The 25,786-nt window shown below is 33.5% G+C and overlaps 3 protein-coding genes across 12 annotated transcripts; all 3 read right to left on the reverse strand.

Moving 5' to 3' along the window:
* Positions 1–3,352: 3,352 nt before the first annotated feature.
* LOC100741898 (alpha-N-acetylglucosaminidase) lies at positions 3,353–12,856 on the reverse strand. The gene is made up of 14 exons (XM_003488035.4): positions 12,735–12,856; positions 12,470–12,633; positions 10,045–10,223; positions 9,256–9,474; positions 7,990–8,217; positions 7,434–7,497; positions 7,228–7,373; positions 6,706–6,790; positions 6,467–6,616; positions 5,979–6,121; positions 5,732–5,891; positions 5,253–5,443; positions 4,442–4,827; positions 3,353–4,159 (listed from the first exon to the last, which is right to left on the reverse strand). The coding sequence occupies exons 1-14, from the start codon at positions 12,814–12,816 to the stop codon at positions 4,044–4,046; spliced, it is 2,313 nt and encodes a 770-aa protein (XP_003488083.1). The 5' UTR covers positions 12,817–12,856; the 3' UTR covers positions 3,353–4,043.
* Positions 12,857–13,359: 503 nt separating this feature from the next.
* Positions 13,360–19,769, reverse strand: LOC100741218 (mitochondrial amidoxime-reducing component 1). 10 transcript variants are annotated; one of them, XM_012383483.2, is made up of 9 exons: positions 19,524–19,769; positions 17,443–17,694; positions 17,360–17,406; positions 16,576–16,764; positions 15,527–15,778; positions 14,970–15,093; positions 14,690–14,895; positions 14,189–14,260; positions 13,360–13,925 (listed from the first exon to the last, which is right to left on the reverse strand). In XM_012383483.2, the coding sequence occupies exons 1-9, from the start codon at positions 19,536–19,538 to the stop codon at positions 13,748–13,750; spliced, it is 1,335 nt and encodes a 444-aa protein (XP_012238906.1). In that variant the 5' UTR covers positions 19,539–19,769; the 3' UTR covers positions 13,360–13,747. The 10 variants fall into 10 exon arrangements, with proteins under 10 accessions (XP_012238906.1, XP_033175748.1, XP_024222178.1 ...); XM_033319857.1 differs by having other exon boundaries at positions 17,270–17,406; XM_024366410.2 differs by having other exon boundaries at positions 17,378–17,694.
* Positions 19,770–21,509: 1,740 nt separating this feature from the next.
* Positions 21,510–25,492, reverse strand: LOC100741338 (4-nitrophenylphosphatase). The gene is made up of 6 exons (XM_003488116.4): positions 25,157–25,492; positions 24,632–24,792; positions 24,140–24,277; positions 23,769–23,979; positions 23,342–23,486; positions 21,510–23,049 (listed from the first exon to the last, which is right to left on the reverse strand). Exons 1-6 carry the CDS (start codon positions 25,248–25,250, stop codon positions 22,869–22,871), a joined length of 930 nt encoding a protein of 309 aa, XP_003488164.1. The 5' UTR covers positions 25,251–25,492; the 3' UTR covers positions 21,510–22,868.
* Positions 25,493–25,786: the final 294 nt, after the last annotated feature.

Here is a 25,786-nt window from a genome sequence, read left to right on the forward strand (position 1 = left end):
ATTAATTTAAGGAAACGCTATGAAACTGTCAGCGTAGACGGTCAAATTAACGAAAATAAAAACCAGGTTGGACTATTCTCGGCTGAACCAAATTTTCGAACGTAGATGTAAGAAGGAACTTAAATATATGATAGATATATTTTCAATTGTCCGTTAACCTCTTTGGATGATGTTCATTTCTAGTCTTTAAATAGGTATGGTATTGTAAAACATTTTTAAAATACTAATTATCTCCTGTGTGCTCTTGAAATGTTATAAAATATTTACAAAATTACTTCTGTTTGGTTTAATAAATAGCAAATAACTAGGATACTACAATATATTCTTATATGAATATTTATATATTTGAAATATTATTGGAAATATTCGCGAAGTTACATTTTTCAAAAATCTGAATCACCACGATCAGTGATGATACTTCATTGCGATTTAAATTAAAATTCTCTAAATTTTGTTTTGCATTTTTCTGTGATTTTAATCGACTAAGTTTGAGGACTACAATTGGATTTAACAATTAGTTTATTTTAACAAATTAATTCACACACTATACATCGATAAACTAATTTTTAAAATAAGAAAATTGGCCCAATGATACAAGAGATTTCTAAAATAGAAAAAGTTTTTCTCATTTGTACCTCCAATTAAAAAATAGGAAGTTCGTTTAAGTTGTAAAGGATTTGGTCTGAAGAGGTTAATGAGACACTTGGAAGCCAGATGGCGTTTTACTTACGAACTTTAACTAATTGTAAGTAGCGTTAGGTAGAGGGTGAACTTTGCCAGCTGAATGCTGATAGAATTAACCGTATTTTCTATCCATGTTAGAACGTAAGGGGCTCGAAAGAATAGCCTGTTGAGACAACGACATCGTTTTAGACTCACGTTATCACGAGAATGGAACATTGATTCTCGGCCAGCTTTTTTATTTCTGTTCTTCTGTGATGTAATCGTGCACATTTTCGTACTTCTACGTGATTTAAGCGATTCGATAAAAGTCTTTTTCGTAATACACGGTTTAGGCATCGACGTTCCCCCCAAAAATTGTAATTCTATGTTCGTTTTAACCTCTATTCGTTACGAGGATAACAGTTCCTTTACGTATTCTTATTTAAGTTCTATAACATGTAGTTTGCTTTTGTGTATATATTTATCCTCGAAAAATTCAACGCGGAATCGGGAAGAACGATCGTGCGATCTTTTAACGAAAATCACAGCACGTTAACCCTCCTGTGTTCTTTGGGCCATTTTCGACCGAAAATTGTGTTCTTCTATCGTTAAGAAATGTTTGATTTTGAGAAAATTGAGATGGAATCATTATTAATACGTGGAAGAATTCGACGATTGCGGTAGGATTAATACACAGAATGTCTCAGAAGCATGATCATATAGCATAATAATATTAAATATAATGATATTGAAAGTACCTCTTAAAATTATACCATTTTACCTAATGTAATCAGCTGATCGTAAGTTCTAACCTCGAATCGCAAGATCGTCTTTCCTAGTCCAAGTAAAACGAAGCCACGAACAAATTGATGTGACCTGTATATAAAAAGAAACTTAAGTCTCGCGGATAGTGCGAAGCACGCGACCAAGCGAACATAACCAAAGTCAGATTCGTGATTTCGTTGGACCTTACTGATATCCGGGGGACCACAAATGTGTATTTGAATTTAATCGATAACCGTCGAACCTCACGACCGGATACATTCGATGATCATATCATGTCCTGATCTCACGAATTCTCCTGAAACGACAGGATTCACAAACATGCCCATGTTGGCGACTAGACATCCGTTTCCTGGTGTTATCAACGTTTATCAGTAGGCTGCGGATTTTTATGCATTTATGGACAATGTGAACATACAAAAATACGCAGAATACACGTAATATATACAAAGATACATATAATATATAAAATATCTAAATAACCGTTAATAATAATACCCGTTGTTTAATAAAAGAAAAAAAAACAATTCTGCTGGAATCCTTAGCTCCCATTTTTTCAATGATATTCATAAAAATATGAATGTGTATAAATATTCGCAGTCTATTTATTAGCAAGTAACAGTAGCTGTAAGAGCAAAACGACGTCAATAGATCGTCTACCGATGGCTAATATTTCATTTATTCGTAAAATTTTGAAATAATCTGTAGTGCAGTATATATTTTTATAAATAGATAGAAGAATGTGACGAAGAAAGTAAAACTACTTAAAATTGTAAAATATCTGTTTCGATGATATTGGTTGATATAGAGGATGTTTCATAACTGTGAGGCAAAATGGATGACGAATTTGTTTGTATTTAAAGAGTTAAACTTCAGATCGCGCTGCATTCGCACTAGGAAGATCTCAAAGGAAGACATATGATGCATCGGTAGGCCTTCTGCGTCTAATTGTTACGGGTATGTGTATAATAAAAAGACAAGAATCTTATATTTACGATATTTCTGATGGTATGTAATATTTTGAGCTGAAGAATTTCATCTAATCTTACTCTAAACGCAATTTGCTTTCTATGTGTCAAAGCTTACACTTTCTTCCATCTTGATTCTACCCTAGAAAATTTTTAAAATTTTACCTCGAAGCATGATGTAATAATCTAAAAGCGAAACAAAAAAAGAAAAAAACACACAAAAAAAGATAAGAATTTTCATCATTGTCTCCTCGTGCTTAGAGAATTTCGATTTAGATTACGATTGAGAATATTTACAAATTTTCCACTGATCTCGAATAAAAATATTACGTATCCCCAGAAATATTTCTCGGACCGTCCCGTCGTCGATAAAAATCTCCTAAACGTTATTCAATGCCCCAGGTTTCGATGACATTTTTACCCACGGCGGTACATTTTCGTGTATGATAATGGATGTATCTCACACGTTACGAATATTCTTACGAAATGCACAAGATATTTTGTACTTCGTATTAGATGCGCACTATGTTTCTTAATCTACTTGTAATAAAATAAACCAAATCACGTGTAAAGTAGGATTGGCCCTCAATTGACAGTCAATTTCACTCGACGAGTTAGATTCCCAAACAAAAGCAATGAAAATATCCAGTAATTCATTTAGAGACAGCTAAATAGCTTTTAATCTAAAACGGATAAATCTCGAAATCTTTGAAAGTCTATTCTAAATAGAGTAAATCGTAAATTTTCCATTTGAGGACGAGAATATTTCAAACGATCGTCATAAATTGGCCAATTGAGGGATCGATTGTCGACGATCGTGTTCGTGATCAATGTCTAACGCGAAACGAAAGAAAAATCGGTCGTTGAAGCCGCGAGAGGTCTTTAACTGACGCTGTGACCAAATCCAACATGGCGATTCAAGTGAAGCGAGAATTGGCTGACGTTTTCGACTAGTGTATTGATTTTCTCGACAATCAATCTCATAGACGATTTTGGTTCGTTATTTTTAATAGACGAAAGAAAAAACAGTCGGTCGGTCGGAAGTGATTACGTTTAGTCGTCTACTGCCATAATATTGACCAGTGAAGACGAGCAAGGAGCGAAGTATATATCTATGTAGTACTTTTATCGATAATTCACGGGTCTAGCCAATGTACTTGGTAAAGTGGACAGGTATTTGTGAATCGGGTGTAACTCCTTTTTATATAATTCGTAGGCAAATTTACGATTCTCCCCCTTTTTGCTCTCGGCTCGAATCTGTCGTTGTTGTTTCCAATTCTGTAATTTTATTCGACTGTTGTAGAGTGTCCTTTTGTCAATAATAACGATCTTTATAAAGTTCATACTCCGATATTTTAACCATTGTTCTAATGAATATGAAATGAAAGATTCATTGGCATTCATAATGAATATTTTATGTACAATTTTTTAAACATCCTGCATATATATATACATACATTTCTTTTAACTATTACTGGCATATGATATTAAGTTTGTATGTTTTCTTTATGAATATTTGCATTTTATCATTTAGAACAATATTATTTTTTACTAACAACTTTTAACAATTTTTACGATGAATGTGACCAGTAACAAGCTTAATCACTTCGAACGATAATAATTGAAATATTACATTCTTCCTTTGTCTTTCTTAATATTTAAATATTTCATGGATCTGAATACATCGAAAATGGACGGTTGATACCATTTAGATAAAATTCGCATTGCTATGTCGATGCAATCCCCTGTGAACAAAACGTTTCCAGGTTCAAAATTAAAGTACTGTAAATTTGAGATGGCCAAAAAGTCTGATTCCAAACTTCCAGTATAAAAATTAGTGATTTCAATATTTCAGAGCTAACAATTTCTACATTCAAAAGCACGGTAAAAGGAAAGCTTGACCCCTAAATTTCTATGTTAGGAAATTTAGATTTTAAGATTTAATATTATAAAGCTCTGGTTGAAAAATTTCAGTAAGAAGAAAAAATTCAACTATAAAAATTTCAGCATTACAAATTATCTTATACCTGTCGCATTTGTTGGATAAATTTTTCTGGAGAGCGTAAACGGTTTTTCAACTTCTTTGAAAATCCGTTCGTTGATCCTCGTGATATTCAAGCTCGTTCCCTTTGTTAGACTAGTAGTAAGCCCATCCAGGAAAATAGCCCAGCGAGGTTTAAAATAATCCGAGACAATTCCTGACCACTGTTTGTTCGCGTAATCTCTAATCTCTCCTCGTGGCCCCCACAGAGTAATCTGATTTCTTGCATTGTACTCGTACAATTTCGACTCTGCATCATCAGTAGCCAGATTTTTCGCCATTTCTAGCCATGTTCCCAATAAAAAGTCTTCACTGGATGCTAAGATGGCTTCGAGGTCATCGAACAGTTCCAATAGACGACCAGCTTGCAATCTACATGTATGATCAAACATAATTTTAGAATGAATCAAAAACATTTTCAGCTTAGGGATCTTTATGCAAATGTATACTTTTTTAAGTAAATTAATTCTTTAACATCTTTTATGAATATCTTATAGATCCGCAAAGCTGTTTTACGTTAGATAGTTTACATGTGTATTTCTGCATATTATGCAAATTCTATTTTTACACTTTTAAATAACGCATAAACGCATAAAAATCCTTAATCTAATAATTAATAATATTGAAATGATACTCTTTGAAATTTGATGAATTATGAAATTGCTAGAATTTATCTAATATCTATTGTAGGTAGGTGTCATGTACTATCTGTTGTAGGTAATAGAGCTTTCAACCTATGATCTACCGAAGATAATAGAACATTTAATCTACCCAGTAATCTCAAATCCAGAACTTACTTGAATGTTGTCACATCCTTTTGATTAAACGATTCTACTAAAACAGAGTAAATTTTATCCGCTTTTAGTTGAAGAGCTTGTCTAGTTATATCAACCACATCATGTCGGTAGAGGGTGCTGTTTTTTCTTCCATGTCTCGCTTGGAGGAATATGTACCAAGTAGAATAGAACTTCTCCGGATCATACCAAGTCTGTGCAATGGCCCATATTATACATATTTAATAAATAATTGAAAAGACTAGATCATTTTTGTAAGAGTTAACACAACGTTGGCTCTTAATGGGTTGATTGAACATTATATTAATTTTCTAACCGGTTCTGCTTATTAAATAAACTTTTATCGAAATTGTATACATGAAATAATGATTTCCTCTATGTTAACAGAACTTTGTTCTCTTTTAAATTACGATAGCTGCAGCTTTGGAACAGTATAGGGAAAAATCTGGTAGAACTTCAAAGAGAATAGTAATTAAACTCACCAGTCGAGCGAGATTCAAACTCGGTCGCCTGGTAATCACGTATTTCCCTCTAATTTTCGAAATGCCTCGGAAATTGTATACAGTACTACCCAAATTCTTCCATGCTGCAACCGCGTACTCATTCCATGCTCCATATCTTCGACTAGCATAATCTTCGAACCTGAAACAGTGAATATTACAATTTATGAATATGTAATTTTGTACGCGATTATTTTTCTAATGAAAAAATTAATAGATATTTGTCCACCAATTATCCAAATTGACAGGTTCTTGACGATAAGCCATCTCGTTCATCAACTCGTAAATAACATAATTTTGATTTATGCCTTCTGGTGTCAGACCTGTCCCGATCATTGTACTTCCTTCCATGTTTCTTCCTTCGAAAACTCGCTAAAAAACAATCGGTAATCACGCAACAGAATTATCTCATTGTTAGTTAATCGCGATTGAATTTTTTTAATGAAAAATTCAATTTTAGGTAATTAAAATACTATCACAAATTAATTTTGGACAGTTAAGACCGAAGAAATCTTCCACTCTTTTCAAATGTTAAATATCTTTTAGTATTGTTTTGCTATATAATTCGAATCTTCTTTTTACACGTGTTGAGGTTATGTAAGGTGGTAAAAGAGAGCGCCATTTTGTAAACGAACGTTCAGAACATGGCGTACGTGCACCAGTGATGAAATTTGAGAGTAGAACATTGTAGAGAGTACATTTTTGTAGAAAACTTACCCGATTAATAATTTGAGCAGAACCAAACATTCCAAGAGTGCCGCCAAAATTGTGCAACATGCACCAAATAAATGGCTGGCCATAATAGGACTTTAGTTTACCGTATAGCGGGAATTGTTCTGATTGAAGGTCCAATACTATCAGTCTTCCCTAAATTAAAAGCCGAGGATCACAAAGAAGATAAGTATTGTATGAGCTTTTAAAACGTTCATTCAAATGTTTGTTTTAAGCATATTCACCAATGGAACTGAGGTTAAGAAAGCCTTTATTCTCGGCTCTGTCCAGAAGACAGCATCATGAACAAAGAGCCATCCTTGCATTAACCTTGAAAAATAATTTCACTTTTATGTATCGGAAAATAGTTTCAAATTTCCTTATAATACTACTTTGTATTTGCTGCAAATTATCTCATAAAAAAGATTATTAATATAATATATATCTACACATGCTACTGACTAAAAGTTTGGAATTATTACGTCTTCCAAAGATTTCAAACATTTTACAAGATTTCAACTTTGACTCTTGGCAGCTTAACATCTGCAGAATTAATTTCCAATTAATAACTAGGAGAAGTAAGATATCAGTGAAATGGAGAAACCTATTTTAAATTTTAAAAACCAATTTCGATTTTCCATCGAAGCTGTAAATTACCAATTATTATTACTAGATTAATAAACGATTACACTAGTAAAATGTTAACAGATTATTAATATATGTTGATATACGTTAGTATATAATGTTAGTATAATATATCGTGATACCATATCGCTTGTGGATCGACACTCAGCATAGTTTGAAAAATCGAATGTCCTACGTTCCTCAAAAATTTCAGTTCGCTGGTGGGGGGTTCGTTTTCATTGAAAGTATCGCAATTATATATGTGATCGGTTCCAAATTCCTTGATATACTGGAAACCACGAACACAGAGGTGGAAATATCCTTTGGGAGAATTTTAGATTTCACCTACCGTTCTCAAAAATTGATCTCCAATTTTATGAAACAGGGGATCTGTAGGTTCCAAAAGATAAGGGCTGAAAATAGATTTATATCTTCATTCAGAAATAGTGAGGTATAGCATAAAAGTAAGAAATGATAATCTTGACTATGTTTATAGTGCAACAAGAGCGGAGGCTTAGTTTATCATTTTCTCTAAATAACAACAATCCGTTATCTCTGAACGATAAGGCTGCAAGTAAGCAAGATTTAATCGGTGATACAAATTGAGTAATGTATCAATACATCTTATCATTGATTAATTAATATTATGTATATCTAGATCCAAAATATCACAAAGCAAATATTTATTGTTTCTTAACTATTTTATTATCAAAGTTTCGTTTGCTTAGAAGAAAGAAAAGATGACAGTTTATCGCAATTTTTTATTACGATCTGAAATATTAAAGTCAAGTAAATGCTACCAATAATTGTAAAATTCAATAATACGACGATAGATATGTAACATAAGATTCAATAAATGTAGACTTGAAGTGATGTCAGAGGGATGAGAAATTTTTTTTTCTTACCAACAATATTTGTCCGAAAACGAATTCCATGTTGCACTTTTTGTCACGTTGGCTTCTGGAAATAGTCTGGGGAAAGCTCTAGGTACGTGCCCAGTGAAAGCAGGAAGAACAGGGATTATTCCTAATTCCCTCATCCTTTGAAGGATTCTATGCTGCAGTTGAAGCGATCTTTCGTGCCAGCTTGAGGTTAAAGGACCACCAAAACCTCGAATGTTGCCCATTCTAGACCTAATTAAAGGATTAGAATGAAAATTGCATGGAAGAACAACTAACAAGTCGTTTAAAAAATTGCGGTAGATCAGTTTCTCATATTTATTAATTCTCTTTTGACATTAGTAATTAGGAGGCAATTTGAAACTAATTTCGAAGATTGGAGACTTTGAAATTTTTTTTTACTACAATTTTTAAATCAATTTTTTAATACAAAAATTAAGTTTCAATAAAAAGAATTAGGAGGTAATTCTAAAACATTAAGATGTTAAGTCTTCCCCATTTTTCTGCTGATTTTAAATTTTAATAGATTTAGCACAGTTGATCTGGACTCATTTTTTTTTTTTTTACAAAATCAAGTATCTGGCAAAAATAACGAACTAATTTGCTATTCTTCCATCTTTTTTAAGTTTCAGACCTGATGGTTGAGTGGAGAACCAAGTTTCAGATAGCCAACAAATGATTAATAATTTTCATGATTGAAGAAATTGTATAAGTAACCGTGACATATAGAAAATTACAAATGAAACTTTGGACCTATTGATTACACTAAGTCAAGGTAAACGGAGAAAGTGTCTCTTCAATGATTCGTCAAATAGATAATCCTTCCAAAATACCAGAAAGTTATCGATAATTCTACGATGTTTTTTGTTCAGAGGAAATCAACAGTTAAATACAAGCAGATTTTCTAAGGGAGATAAAGAAACAGATAAAGAAATGTTTCATCAATATACTGCAGACGTTGATGGATTTATAGAAGATCTCAAAATTCAGAAACTATAAAAATATAAAATATGTAAAATTATTCATTATAATAATCTCTACAGCTCCCATTAAAGCTGAAATAACAAACTTTATGAATGAAATAAACTGCTATTCAATTTTCATATTTTTGTGTATGTTCACAAAGATATAAATTTGCATAAATACCCTCTGTCTACCTATAAATGAGCACCTGCAGAATTCATTATATACTTCAGAAGTATACTTGGAATTATGTTACGAATGTCAGGATTCCACCGCGATTATTGTAACGGAAATCATTGTAAGGGTTACCAAGGCAAAAATGCTGGCCCGGCAAAGTGCTCATTAATCTCGTCTGAAGTGAAATTCAATTGGAGATATACTCTCTGCCAGATTGCCTCTTGCCCGTTAAAAGCAAGAGCCAAATTGATTCCATTAAGGGCCATCCAGTCGATGTTTCTTTCCCAGTGATCCCATTGCCACCATGCGAAAGTGTAACCCAGAGTGCATACGTTCTGATAGTACCTAAACCTGTGCAATTCATGGATTAAGTAGCATAGGAAAGAAACAAATGTTGATTATACGAGAAGGACTAGATAAATCAATTTTTGTCAATTTTCGAATTTTCATATTACATTTAGCGTGACATGGTTGAAACAACAGCAATCTGTTAGGATCCAAATTGAATATAATGTAATGAGTAATTTTAATTTTAATAATCTAACGACTAGCTTTGTGACATTCAGATGTTCTTAAAATATGCAATACGTATAATACTAGATCTAATGTAAATAATTCTAAATCTAATAATATATAAATAATTCTACCAAGCCTAATTCAAGAATTAAATAATGTCGAAGAGAAAGACAGACGAAGATTACACAGAAGCAAATGGATTCGATAAATGCATTTTTGTCGGTATTCTCAAGATGTTCGTTATATATTTTGTCTGGAAACCAAATTGCAACATAGTTTGGTAATATAGGTTTCATTGACGTTGCAGCGAATTCAGCAATTGCTGCTTTATACAAAATATGACTTATCATATTCTTCCCTTGCGGTTTACGAGTGGTTTCATCTTCTTTGCTTGAAACTTCGTACCTATCATTGGACGTGACTTTTACTCGAACATCTGGTAAAGTCTGAGGAAGTTCGATTTGATTCCCCTCCCATGAAATGTGAACGTTGCAATAAGTTTTCAGGTAGTAGTGCAAGCCCCAAGCTACAGCCACGCCGGAACTGCCAAAGATCTCCACTTGATCCAAGGAGTTTTTCTTGATCTGGCAATTAAGTTGAATTTGCGGTTGCGCAATAAGTAGAATACTGATTTTTATGCATTTATGGGAATTTTGAAGGCACAAAGATACGAAAGAATTGCAATTCTTTGCTTTTTCGAATACTTATAGTAGAGCAAACTATTCATAACTCTGGAATTACCATTATTATATTAATTCCATATTATATAGTCTGTATATCTGGATAATAGATATAGGTTGGTAACTGGTGGTACAAACGGAAAGGGGGTGATTCTATGCGAAAAAAGAAGTCGAAAATATAGAATAAAAATTTTAAAATTTTAAAATTTAAATATTAAAAAATTTAAATATTTAAAAATTTGAAAATTTTAAAATTTTGAAATTTAAATATTTAAAAATTTAAATATTTAAAAATTTAAATATTTAAAAATTTAAATATTTAAAAATTTAAATATTTAAAAATTTAAATATTTAAAAATTTAAATATTTAAAAATTTAAATATTTAAAAATTTAAATATTTAAAAATTTAAATATTTAAAAATTTAAATATTTAAAAATTTAAATATTTAAAAATTTAAATATTTAAAAATTTAAATATTTAAAAATTTAAATATTTAAAAATTTAAATATTTAAAAATTTAAATATTTAAAAATTTAAATATTTAAAAATTTAAATATTTAAAAATTTAAATATTTAAAAATTTAAATATTTAAAAATTTAAATATTTAAAAATTTAAATATTTAAAAATTTAAATATTTAAAAATTTAAATATTTAAAAATTTAAATATTTAAAAATTTAAATATTTAAAAATTTAAATATTTAAAAATTTAAATATTTAAAAATTTAAATATTTAAAAATTTAAATATTTAAAAATTTAAATATTTGAAAATTTAAATATTTGAAAATTTAAAAATTTAAAAATTTAAATATTTAAAAATTTGAAAATTTAAAAATTTAAAAATTTAAAAATTTTTAAAATTAAAAAAATAACGTCAATCGAGACAAAGATCTACAGTGAGATCCGTTATAACGAGACGCGATAAAGTGCACGCGTACCGAGCGAAAATTCAAAGTCGATTTTCTCGAAAACGAAGCCTCAAACGAAAAATTTGTATTCTATATTTTCGACTTCTTTTTTACATATACTGTATATACATCCTGTATATACATATATACTATTCAAGAAGAGATAAAAATCAAAAAGCTTTCTATTAACGTGTATGTCGTAAGTGCTACCCAAATCGGCAGCATGTTTTTAATAAGAATTTAATTCATAAGTATAATATATATTTATACTAATAAGGCCATACAGTGTCAAGGGCAAGGTCGAGTTCTTTATCAAACTTAAGAGCTTACGGACACAAATATCTATTCATATTTAGTGCTGTGAATAATTATAAATCAAAACGAGTGTTTTGCATTATTTCTTCGATATTTCCAGGAAAACATTGCTCGTGCCTGGATACGTTACGTGAACTCGTTTTTCTAAAGGTAAATTGAACGCTATAGGGTATCAGGAGATCTTACATGGCGAATTATTGCCCTTCTGTAACTGAAATAGACGACAAAAAGGTAATTTTTCAACAAGACCATGCCCCTATTCAAGAAGGCAGCTATTACAAAAATGTGGATCAAGATTTTGAAGTACGATTATTATCATGATCGTCGCTCAATCCTGATCTAAATCCGATTGAGTACCTGCGGAGAATTCTAGCAAAAACAGTTTACGATCAGAAGAAGCTACCTATGGAAAATATTGTTGAACGTAAAGAAAAGCATAAAACCCGGGTAAATGGATATTCAAAACGAAAATTTAACCGATTAACTGCGTTTAACGAATATACTCGTCACCGCTTGTATTTATCTACGCACTCCACGACCTAATACCACGAGAGATTCCCAAAACTAAATTCCGCAGTTAACTGGTTAAAAAAATTATTGGATAGTGTACCTAACACTATGATTAACGAAAGCAATCAGAAGTAAAGAAAAATGCGCTAAATATTGAACGAGAATTATGTTCTTTTCACAGCCGAAAACACAAGAAAACGTACAGGAAAACGTAATTTCTTCCAGAGTTCAAAAGAAGAAAATTTTCGTTTGTTGTATCTTCAGTTTCGGTTTGTATCATAACATGAAATTATATGAACGATCCTGTCAACTATTGTTTCGATATTGTGAAAAATCTAGAAACAGAATTGAATTTACAATTATTCACGGCACTGTGCTTATCTGTACACAATTATAACGTGATATACGATTTACCAAGAAAGTATCTAGTCCAGTAGGACCAAGATCAGGATTCACGACCATTAGGAATTTTGCAGCTCGTTCGTGTCCCAATAATCTTTCAGCAACACCTCTGGCAGCCTCAGCCTGCACTTCCGGTGAAGTTTGAGGCTTAATGTGACCCAAAGTGTTCTGAAACGCTGTTCAAATTTCCATTTTTTAATCTTTTTTTATTGCAATTATATTTAACATATTATATGACGATTATAGGAATAGGAGAATGAAGAAAAATTCTGCTTACCGTCTGGCTTTGGATCGCGACAGAAAACTGTCAAAGATCCGGAAAGAAAAACGATGAACGCGAGTAACGAATGGATCAACATGATGCATGAACGTGTCGTGTCTGGAAGACTGAAACTATTAAAAGAGATGGTACTCGTGAACGTATTATTATTTATAGTCTCCCTACTCCTCTACCATTTCTCTTTATCTAACATGGCCTCTGATTACCATTTATCTACTATGCAATTACTCTCGCGATCATACACCATTCGTCTCGGAGTCTTCGTTCGTATCACTCGCGAAATAAGATTTCAGCTGATCTACAAACTGTTACAACATCCTTCTACTTGGAAGATATAAACATGAAAAAATGTTCATCTAGTTGTTTCAACGGTGATGGTGTTTTGTGAAATTTATGAACGTTAACTGCTGTTTCTCTAAATCTTCAGCTTTTTAGTGTGTATTGTATTGTCTTTAATAGGAAATTAATTTATATCTCTGTATTAATTTCATATAATATTATATATCATTTCTTCCTAAAATAGTTAATTCATCTTTAAGGTAAAATCACAAGTAAAATCATTTTCAAACTTAGCTTGGGTTTCATAGAAAAGGAAGAAGAAAGAAAATAATAGACATGGACGTTGTATAACAATCAAAACTTTATTTAGCATAACGATTTTTAAACATTATCTCTGAAGTGCCCTAAAATACATGAATTGGGAAACACCAATGCAAACCAGTGCCACTTATTTTAGGACACCTAACAACATACATATACAACGTATAATAATTACATAGCTTTGAATTGACAAGAATCGATCGTACAAATGGCGCATTTATATTGTCTTGAAGTCTTTCGAATCTTCTAGAAATTACTCGATTGAGTCGTTCGCCTGAAAATACTATAATCCATAATTGTTCATCAAACATGAACGTACATATATCGGTATCTTTTTTAACGCACGAACTTTATCTATCTTGAAATAGAAAGGCCATCGAAAGCGAGTTAGTTTTCAATATATTTCTTATCTATCTAGGATTTTCTGCCTCCCGATGATTCAATTCTACCGACGAATCATTGGACCGATGAATGAACACCTCGTCGCCGATCTGCACTCTTCCAGTAACGTACAGTCCGCAATATATCCCCATAACTGGCGCCTTGCCCTCCAGCGAGATTCGTTCTGGGTCAGTTGGCTCCCTGAAACTGGAGAATATTAGAAAATGATTCAATAAAGGCGAATCTCTGATGTACAGTGGCTCACGAAAGTTATTTGTACACTTATGGACACTTTCAATCAACGTATAAGGCACGTTACGTGAAACATTTTACAATTTTAAAATGTTTTATATGACACACACGATATACAGAAAAAGCCAATTATATGTACAAAGACTTTTGTCAACCAGTGTAGTTGTTAGTTCTTGGTTTATCCATGTGCTCGATGAAGATAGCGTATCTCGTCGTACGATTTTAAAGTCTTCAACGGCTCCTCCTTGTCCATCACGCCGTTTTCTGGATTCACGCCCACTAGTTTGCATCTGAAATATGAATTGCATTATTCGAGTAATCCGTAACTTGAATTCTACATTTCGAGAAACGGTGGATAAATGTTACACTTAAGATTTTTAAGGTGTTAAGGATCTTATGGATCGTATATCATAAGCAGAGTATATTAGCGGTATATGCGTTAACTGCTAAAGCAAAGTATACATATTTCTTCGCGTAAGAACCTTTGAAGAATCTTCGCCTAGAAACATAGCAGAATCTCGCTGTTATAGCGTTGTAAATGAATCACTCGCGGAATATGTAATTTTGAAACGTCCTGTATATATCTATTTCGTTTATTTTATAAATTTACTCGTCGTCGTTGTAAATATTTGTTTTAAATTGCAATATTTTGATGATATCAGGGACACATAAAATTAATCACTTAAGAGTGCATGATAATTAAAATATATTTACTATACCGTGAGCACGGTTTGACGTTCCTAATCACGACACGTTCACCAATTTTAATCCACTCCCATTCATCTTCCTCGAATGGTTGTTGCGTAGAGACCAAAATATTTGGACGGAATTGTAGAGTAGACACTGGTGTTTCCAATTTTTCGTTCAGTTGTTCAACGGAGCTTGTGGTCATTAACATATAACTGGCCAGGTCACTGAACAGCCCCTAGAAAGCATCCCTTCGATCGGCAAAATATATGAATTTCCCGCTTAAAGGAAGACAAAAATTGAGATAATTACGGTATCCTCGCTTCTAAGTGTCCGGTATACTTGAGTGAATTTTTTCCACGGATCGACGAAAACGTCTCTTCTATCCATTCTCGTGTACCCCAGTCGAAGACCAGAAGTCGTTCCAGTCAGAAATCTATAAAGAAACGTGAGTCTTATTAATGAAAATTAATATGAATTAATTACAAATCAATAGCAATAATGAAAATTAATAAAAATTTAGAAATCCACCGATTTGATTTTTTAATTTTCCAAGTGCATCAATGTCGAAGCAAGTCAAAATTAATTTATTCGACTAAAAATCAACAGGACACGTTTATCGTCGAAAAATAGGGGAAAATAAAATTTATCGAGAAATTTCTGTGCCAATTCGTATTTTTGAAGATATTGTTTCGTCTTTCAAATATCGCAGAAAGCAGTCTATTTTGGTAATATTTTATGTTATATTTAGTAATATTTATATCTCTTCGTATTAAGCGCAATAGTTTCGCGTTTTCAAATTTCCTACAAGTACGTAAAAATTCATAACCTACTTACGAGGTAGGAAGGGAAGAGATGCAAATACGAACCTCGATAGCCATTCGGCGGGTTCCGTGCCACAATCGATACAGTTCACTGGCTCTCCCCACCACATTTTGCACTGTACGGCTTCGGACGCGTCCATCAAGTTCTTTGGAACCTCGAAGATTACGCTGGGCATCCCTACAGCCTCCAACTTCACCTTGTTCTCATCCACCACCGATAAACTCACTAGGATCAAGGTTGGATATTGTCTTCCGGTTTGAAAGCGTCCAGTTTCCTCGTTGTACACTAGAAACATTCTGATGAACAGCAGGGAGGGAATTCATCTTTGGTTCCTTTGGGAAGGGGTCTGTAGGATTTAGTTATATGTCGCTGTTGTTAGTTATACGTATTGTAATACGATGTTCTCGTATAGTGAAGCTAATTTATTGTAGTGCAGTGAAATTTCTGTATAGTGAATATAAATGATGTTTCAGTGAAAGTACGTGATTGAATTTTATAATTTTATTAGAACAGTGCTGGAAGAGTTGGAATTGTTAATAGAATATTGTGAAGGGAGTTTGAAGATGTTTGGCGACGTTTCCTTGAAGAAGCAAGTATAAATGTTAATGATATAATGAAAATAATGCATGTTTCCGTGTTTTTTAATATTTTCATAGTATACGTGTTAAAGGTTCTGTAGGATAATCACTAGGAGAATGTGAGCTAGGATGAGTATTAGGGCTGAAGAATGATCCTAACAATGGACATTATCTTTTTACAAAAGCTTTGACATATTTATGCGACAGTGCAATTGCTATAATAGAATTAATTCTCAATAAATGAGAAACAAATTTTCTACACAAAAAATTCAACATTTATCAAAACCAAAATGCACTTAAGCAAATATAAGAACTAAAAAAACTAAAAAAACCTGATATAATATAGCGTAACTAATCTGAAACATGATAAATGACATTTTTACTGTATTCGTGGATATATCATGTTTGATATTAAGGCCAAAACCAAGGTACATGACAAAAAAATTACTGACAAATAAAATTTTCCCTAGAATTGAAGATCATATCTGGTGAACTATCATAAAAAGTTTGCTTACCTGTCTCTGAGGGCGAACTTTCCAGCATTGTCCAATTTCATTCCATATTCGGTAAAGTCACATTCCCTTACATTCTTTCCACGTCCAGACTTCAATGGATACATATATAGTTCTTGAATCTGGCCAACCTTCTCCCATTTTGGATCTGGTAATTCGGCAATCGTATCGTCCTTTGGACATTCCTCATCGCTTCGACATTCCTCATCGCTTCGACATTCCTCATCGCTTCGACATTCCTCATCGCTTCGACATTCCTCATCGCTTCGACATTCCTCATCGCTTCGACATTCCTCATCGCTTCGACATTCCTCATCGCTTCGACATTCCTCATCGCTTCGACATTCCTCATCGCTTCGACATTCCTCATCGCTTCGACATTCCTCATCGCTTCGACATTCCTCATCGCTTCGACATTCCTCATCGCTTCGACATTCCTCATCGCTTCGACATTCCTCATCGCTTCGACACTTCGACATTCCTCAGACGTTTCTCATCCTTTGGACGTTTCTCATCCTTTGGACGTTTCTCATCCTTTGGACGTTTCTCATCCTTTGGACGTTTCTCATCCTTTGGACGTTTCTCATCCTTTGGACGTTTCTCATCCTTTGGACGTTTCTCATCCTTTGGACGTTTCTCATCCTTTGGACGTTTCTCATCCTTTGGACGTTTCTCATCCTTTGGACGTTTCTCATCCTTTGGACGTTCCTCATCCTTTGGACGTTTCTCATCCTTTGGACGTTTCTCATCCTTTGGACGTTCCTTATCCTTTGGACGTTCCTCATCCTTTGGACGTTCCTCATCCTTTGGACGTTCCTCATCGTTCGGATATTCCTCATCGTTCGGATATTCCTTATCGTTCGGATATTCCTTATCGTTTGGAGATTGCTTGTCGTATGTTTCCTCATTTTCCTCCACATTTACATCTTCTTCGCGAGTTACTTCGTTCTTGTTATTTATGTTGCTCTCGCTATTAACATTCGCGTTCACTTTGTCTGGCTCTTTTGAATCATTTGTTCGAGACCGCTTCCGTTTTTCATGGGAAGTTTTCCTTATAGTCCAAACAGCAGCCGCGAGGATGACCACGAAACCGCACGTTATCGCGATGGTTGAGCGCCAGTACTAGAAAAAGATACGACCTTGAGTTAAAATAGAACAGGGCTTAATGGGATGGCTGCTAAAAAGTGCTCGTGGAAACGTTAAAAACGTTTCTAACGAAGCTCCGCGTTTTGATAAGGAAAAAATTGTTTTTAAAAATGTTTTTAGTAGAGGAAAAATAGCAGCTTAAATTTAGTTGTAATACTTTTGGATAAAATGTTCTAAAATTTGGAATAGACATTTTTTGTAGCCTTGGAATTTTGAATTTTGATTGGATTTGTTTTGTATAATTTTCTATAATGTTGACTTAAATTTCGGTCAAAATCCATTCTTGCATAATTTGTCATAGAAATAATAATTGAAATATAATTAGAGTGATAAAAATTTGTCGAAGGTTTGGATGTTTGAATTTTGATCGAAATCTTTTTGTCAACGATTTTTAGTAGAGCGCAAACGATTATTCAAGTTCGACTGAAACTATGCTAAAGAAATTCCAGAATTCTTAATCCATTTCGTTATTTATTAAGTTTATGAAGTTCCATTATTATATCTTAGCTCGTCATAATAATTAAAATTTAATCACGTCATATGAAACATATAAATTTCTAGATTTTTAACTCGCTCCCATATTCCTAAAGTCCATTAATTTGTTTCGGTAAAAAATCCATTTTCTTGGTATCTGTTGTCTACGAACATAACATTTTTTTTACGATTCTGCCATCGCGCCTTAGTCACCGTTTTATGTTATGTTTATCTAAAGACTTATTGTGACAAGAAGAGCATCAGTAATTTTCCTCAACGAGATTAGATAAGCATCGACTAATCGTCAATCTCTCTCGAATCACTTTATAATCGACCTATGTAGCAAGTTATATCCAAAATTCACGTAGCTGTTAGAGTCACGCGGCCGTCTAAGAACAATGCTCGTCATCCGAAAAGTCGAAGCTGCGTCGAATACGTGCAGTAACAATGGAGCATAATGCCATTGTTCCCTAATCGAATTCCTGCTACAAAGAGGCTTAGCGCGGTGTGTTTGCTCGTAGTTTTTGATCGTTTCAGACAATTCTCATCTACTAACATTCTCAAAGATATCGCTTAAAATTCATCTATGTTACTCACTTTCAAACACAATTACACTTAACATTTACAGAACACAATTATCAGTTCAAACAACGCCGTACTCGCAAGCAATCGGAAAGATTAATTCTTCTAATTCAGCTCGACCCGTGGCCTTGATATCGTATCCAAATTCTCTAACTTGGTCTGCATCACAGGTACCACTCACTCGCGATATTCTCTTCAATGTGAGAATAAATTCAATCTTAATCAGCGAAAATCTCTATCAGAGTTGCTACGTTGACACGGTGTTAGTAGTAAGTGTTCGCGGAATTGATTTTATAATTTTCCGATACTTTTTGGAAAACATCGGCTCGCGTCTCTCGTCGTCAAATGAAAAACATCTGCATCGCATAATCCACGCGCAATGAATAATTCATTCGAATGCAAATTTCATTTCAATCGATGGAAATTTATTAGCTTTTATATTTGTGTCAACTTTTATAAAAAGCGTTGGTTCGCGTCTTCTCCTATCGTTCAATGAAAAACTGAAATATGCATCGCGTAAGCAACTCGCTGCTGCATTCATGTTTATTTGAAAATAAATTCCACTTTAATTAACGAGAACCTTATTACAGTTTCTACATTAACACGTTGCATGGTGCGAAAGAAACTTATACGATTCTCAAACACTTTTGGAGAATGTGCCGATGCTTACGAAGCGAAAAACCTCGATTCTCATGAACAATGTGTTCATATGGAATGAAGAAACGTGTTTTATCGTGATAAGTACATACCGGGTGTTCTTGCATGATCCTCGCGGTTTTGGCACTCGTGCAAACCGTCGTTTCGGGCTCACAGGCGTATTTTCTTCATTTCGGAGTATCCGTGCTGTGTCGCTACCGATTGTATTATGCAATGGCCCGACTGCGTGTGCCCCTTCTTCACTTCTTATCGGCGCAGGTCTATGGTATCGCCGATTGTGCGCTGTGAACGCGTCAGTCGTTGACCAGAAAGTGTCAAAGGCGATTTACTCGTGACGAACGTCCTTTATTCTCCTTTCTTTCCTTTTTTTTTTTTTTTTTTTTTTTTTTTTNNNTTCTTTCGTTTTTTTTTTTTTTTTTTTTTACCGCAGTTCATGAGTCGACCGATAACTTCCATGGGATGGAACAATCGCGTTGAAATCACGAGGAATCAAGAGACAAAAAATTTTTAGCTGTGCTTATTCCACCATGTTAAGTCAGAAGGGTGTATCTGCAACTTTCGCTTAAATTCAGTCATTGCTACCAAATAATAGGAAAATAGTTTATTTCTATATATATATATATATTGTTATAATTATTATTATATTAGTAAGAAATTATTATATAATAACATTTATTATATGTATATCATTATTATTTATTACATTTTTTTATTATTTCATTTATATTAATAATTATTATTTGTCATGCATGTATATTTTTATAAAATCTAAATATATATATATATGTCGGATTAAGATTGGGATTCTGGGCGCGTAACAACTCTTCGCGTGGATTAGCCATCGTTTCACAAAGCCGAGATTATATTTACACGTATATACAAGACTATCACTAAGCTTAACAAATAATAAGTCTAATGAATAATAAGTTTGATGAACAATGAAGTTAGTGAATAATAAATTGTACGAATAATTAAGTTTAACAGATAATAAGTCTAACGAACAATAAGTTTAACGAATAATGAGTTTAATGATTTACGACTAATAAATTTAATAAACACTATTAACAATGTTTCCTGGGTTCAAACGAATCCACGGTCAACGGGATAACTCTTTACTAAACGTAAACTAATCTTAGGCGCAAAATACGATTGTTGAAAATGCTCGATGTGTCACTCTCCAAGGCAATCGCACTAATGCTAGCCTCGTGCAGATTTTCCTCGCTGTACGATTGCATTTTGTTTTCTATACTGGTTTTGAAGCATCGAGAAGGTTCCAAACGCCCGTTGCTAGGCAGTCTCTGTCTCGAGTTTGATACGCACTCGTTGGAAGCATCGAGAAAGTTCCAAATGTCGTTGCTAGGCAGTTTCTGACTGTAGTTTGATTATTAATACAATGTATGTCCCATTGTATCGGCACCTCCGAGGCAACCTCACAGGTGGCGAGGCCGCATGTCTCGGAAAACCCATACAACCACTCCAGACCTCCGTTCGGTGACCAATTGTCACCTCGAACCCAATCTCGCTATCACGAATCTCGAACAATTACAGCTATGATAAAATCTAGGCTAGAGTACTAGAGGATGTTGTCAAAATTTCCAAGGAAAGGCTTCGGCTTTCCTTTCATCTCCGACATATATTAAAGAAGAAATTTTTCCTATCGAAACGGAAGGTATCACAGTTTATATTTCGAATATAAGCGTGATGTACGTGAAATCGTTGACTCGTTATTAAAAGTCATTTTTCTCGAAACCACCGCCTGACCCTGCACTTCTCTTTGAATCACCATAACAGTAATATATTATCGGGTATTTATGCAACTTTACATATTCATGAACGAGACTGAAGAAACAAATTCTAAATAGGAATTTGTTTCATCCTTTAAATATCGTAATAGGTACTCCATTTTGGATATTTTATATATTTGTATATGTTATGTGACTTCTCTAGATATTTGAAACCTTACATTTCCCAAAAGCTTCCTGACGCCGACTAGCGTTAGGTTATATTTAGGTTAGGATTAGCATGTCGTTAGAGTTACAAATGTCCATTCGAATTTAGATTTTTATGAATAGGAGAAATAGAATTTCAATGGAGATTTATTTTGCTCGTTGAATATCCTAACGAGTTGTCATACTTTGGATAGTTTATATACTGTATTCTTGCATTTGCTAATTAACTAGAAATATATAAAAATCCATAGTCCAATGATGATATAACATCGAGAGTAATACATCGAATGGTAATGACGCAACGTTGGTATCTATTTGTACGATGACTCGATGCATTTCAATCATTTTACTATGAATTACAATAACGCTAAACCATTCCGATAATTATATCGCGAAATTTAAAAAGGTTTGTCCTAGATATCTATGTGATATATTATGTATTCTCATTTGTCTGTTTCTAATATATATGCAGATTTTATGCTAAATTTTGAAACAGAAATTACGTAACAAAATGGAAAAAGGAACCTCGATTGTCCGAAATCCGTTTAACCGAAGTTCCGTATTATCCGAGCTACTTTAATTTTTACCGTAACTTCCTTTTTCTTTTTTTCTTCTTCCGAAATATTAATACAAAGAGTACGAAAGTACAAACATAGTCTGGTAATGTGAAAGCAGTCGATCAAACTTTCAATCGATTAAACAACGAATTAAACAATATGACGTTATCAAAATGTTTTCTATTATCTTATTATGCGATTTACGAATACTGATAAACCTTATCGTATTATTCGAGATAGGCGCATCATTTCGGATAATCGAGGTTCTACTGTAGTTTTTCTGGGAAAGATTTATAGGAAATTCACAATATAATTAACAATAAGAAAATAATTGGTACTTGTATTTGGTAATATGATAATTTTCTAATTTCACTTCATTTTAATTGGTCTTATACATGATATAATTTCATGTCAAGTGTTTCACGTCTGGAACTGTTAACATAGAAATTCCGCGGAGCTTCAGTTTCTAAATATGTGACCTAATACAACAATTACGATAATGATACTAATTTGAAGATAGAGATACACGAACGTGCCATCAATTTTCGCTGAATAATATACACATCGGAAATGTTCTTTCTATCTCGGTTACGAACAAGCGCGATATGAGTGAGGTTTTGATAAGAGTTAGCATATTTCATTTAACCTTCGCCTTGTCAGTAATCCTCGGCAGAAATGCAAATTGAACTGATTAAATAAAATCTCGTTTCATTGGTTATTAGTATCGTATTTACATTATTCCTTATACATTCGCAGATATTAATATTATCGTCTAAAGCGACTAAAAATCGATGACAAATGAGAAGTTGTAAAGTTGAGCAAAAAATCTTGAACAATTCTGTCATTGGTAACGAAAATAAATTTGGCGTGTTACATATCAATTTGTAAAGGCTACCACTGAACAAGTGGAAACAGGAGAAACACGATTTTTCTAGTTTGCCGATTCGTTTTGCAGCGAATCGATAAGGGGTTTTAACAACGCTAGACTCGGAATATAGAAATCTGGGCAGCACTCGTCGTCCATCGCCGCTTCGTTTATTTTGTCCGTGCCCGTGTTGACGAACAATTTTTTAAATCCACACATAGCACCGAATTTCATGTCTGTGTTTATCCTGAAACAAGAAAGAGAATGATTCATACTAGGCGATTAAAGATCGAGTAATGATTCATCGTAACGTTAAAAGCAACATAAATTTCCTTTGAAAAATCGTGAACATTAGGATATAATCCATAAAGGATATAATCTAACAAACACGAAAATGGTACCCCGCCGAGGGTAGCTACCCACATGATAATCAAACAGCTAAAAAATTCTACCAAATGTCCAAATTGGAATGTGAAATATTAAATATAAAAAAAAAAAACTAGGATTAAGAAACATAGATTATACGAAGGTATATTTACGAGTCGCCGATGATTAAACATCTGCTTGGATCTTTCACGTTGCACGTATCAAAAACATAATCTTTTAGATTTTCACTAGGCTTGGCAAATTCTAATGGTGTTCTTCTGCTCTGTTTGCTAATTAGATCGATCAAAGGACCAGAACCTGCAAATAAAGTAATTGTTGTAAATCCTTTATGTTTGTTAATTAATTTGTTACTTATGTTTATACCTGATAGATTCCACTTTATTTAATATTTTATTAAAAGGTGCGCGTGATGCAAATGGAATAACAAAATTACAACAAGATAATTACAAATTAAAAACAGTTAGAAACGTTCGATTCTAGATATTTGTCTTAATATTTACAGTCGAAAAAAGAAAAAGATAAATATGCAAATAATAGGAGAGGTGTCGATGAAGTTTGGTCAAACATGTATGCAAGTACCTAAAATTCTCTTATCGCCACGATAAACGAGCCACTCCTCTCTACAACCGCATATGTAAAGAACATCTTTTCTATTCAAGCAAGAAATGGCTAATGCTAATTTTGTCCAATCACAGGAAGTACAGAAATCGACGATCACTGCTTTAATAGCTGGATCATCCTCGATACCCTTTAGTCCGTCGTATCGTTTATGCTCTACGATCTGAGTTTTCTGCAAATGAATTTTAAAGATTAGCTTCGTGACTGTATTGTACAAAACATGTTCGTATATCCTATAAATACGTAAAAATCCGCAATCCGATAGACATTATTTTTCTAAATAATTCGAAGCAATGTATATCTCGATCGTAAGCTTTGCTAATGTTACTCACTTCCTGTGGTACGAGTTTAAATCCATCGTCGATTAAAATTTGTCGGAATTGTGTCGTTGCAATCACGAAAGCTTCGCCCGTGAACTGGACCTTCTTCAGATACCAGCTAATGGTTTTCGCGGTGTTTATTACTTCTTTCTGTAAAACATTCGCTATGAAACGGAATACGAGATGCAATAGAACAGAAAATTCTAAAGGGGAAATAATTTATTCGAGAGTAGGAGTTTCGTTACGTTTCTATTGTACAATTGTTTCGTATAACATGCGTAACATATCCAGAAAAAATTTCTATAGGTATTCAAATATGTGCATACATACATAAATTGGTGTTATCTACAATAACCGCTCCCGATACTGAATGCACGTACTATATTCCCGCATATCTATTTTACCTACAAATCCGCATACTCCGTGTATGTATCTTCGATAAACGATTTCTCCACGCACTGGCAAACAGAAATCGCTGTCGATAGCATCGAAAACAACACTCACCGCTTTGATATCTAGTCCGTGTAAATCCAGACGCTTGCAGAATTCGTCTATGGTTATGGTACTGTTGTTACTTAATAGATACAGCTGCTTGCCTAGGTCCCGTAGTTTACGAAGCGTATGCGCTGAGCCAGGGATCGGTTTGTCAAGATACCAAAGGACACCTAGTAATAGACGTCAAGTTAGTATAATCGTCTATGATTCACCATATTGGTAAACAGGTGGTTGCCAAATTCTCCATCTCGAAATACTCGAATATTTTCATGGAAATGATGCTTAGCACCTTGTGTATGTGTGTGTATATGGAAATATTTCTCGTGACAAGAATATACGTAAATACGTAATTTCCGATGATCGCGACAATTAATACGAGACGTATTAATTTCGGTGCGTAAGGACGCACAGTCTCTTTTGAATTTAGGAATCGTTGCATTGTAACGAACCTTGTAAACGATAAGTATCGGAAGAATTTTAAAAGCAAATGTCGATGTAAAATACTTATAAGACGGGTAGATAGTGGAAACTCGCCATCGCAATCCGATAAAACGATGTCGAATGAATCTAAAAAGTCCCGCGTTTCCTCTACACTCGCGTTTTCCAAGTTTATTGTGCTGGTTGCCATGACGATCTCTTGGGTACTGATAAGTAGTTGTGACTGTGTATCACGCTAAGCTTAGAACTTCGCCGTAGACTGTGTCGAATGCTTGCTGGAACTCGACTGAGAAAACAATCTACTACCAGCAAGCCACCACCAAAACCTAAATATGTAAAATAAATTTTCGTGCCGCACGTGTTACCAGTACATAATACTCATAACATACATAGCTTTTTACATGTATTCTCAACGTTATTGTACACGTAGAAAATTTCTGAATAAAGCAAAAAAAAAGATATGTATGAATAATGACAAATTATGACTTCATGTTGGTTTCCCAGGCTTGGTAGGTATAATCGACTGAGTAACGTATATAGTTCAAAATATCGCGGCATGTATTTAACGTAACAAGAGTATAGGAAGGTCGGAGTCGAGAAAATACTTCTAACACGCTTTTTCCCTTCGCATCATTCGAAAATTGATAATTGAATATCATATATGAAACAAGCTACGTCTTCATCTTCTTCGCTTGCATTTGACGATTCTATTTCGAATTTCTTTCT

The sequence above is a fragment of the Bombus impatiens genome, unplaced genomic scaffold (assembly GCF_000188095.3).
Source record: "Bombus impatiens unplaced genomic scaffold, BIMP_2.2 scf_0217, whole genome shotgun sequence".
NCBI lineage: Eukaryota > Metazoa > Arthropoda > Insecta > Hymenoptera > Apidae > Bombus > Bombus impatiens.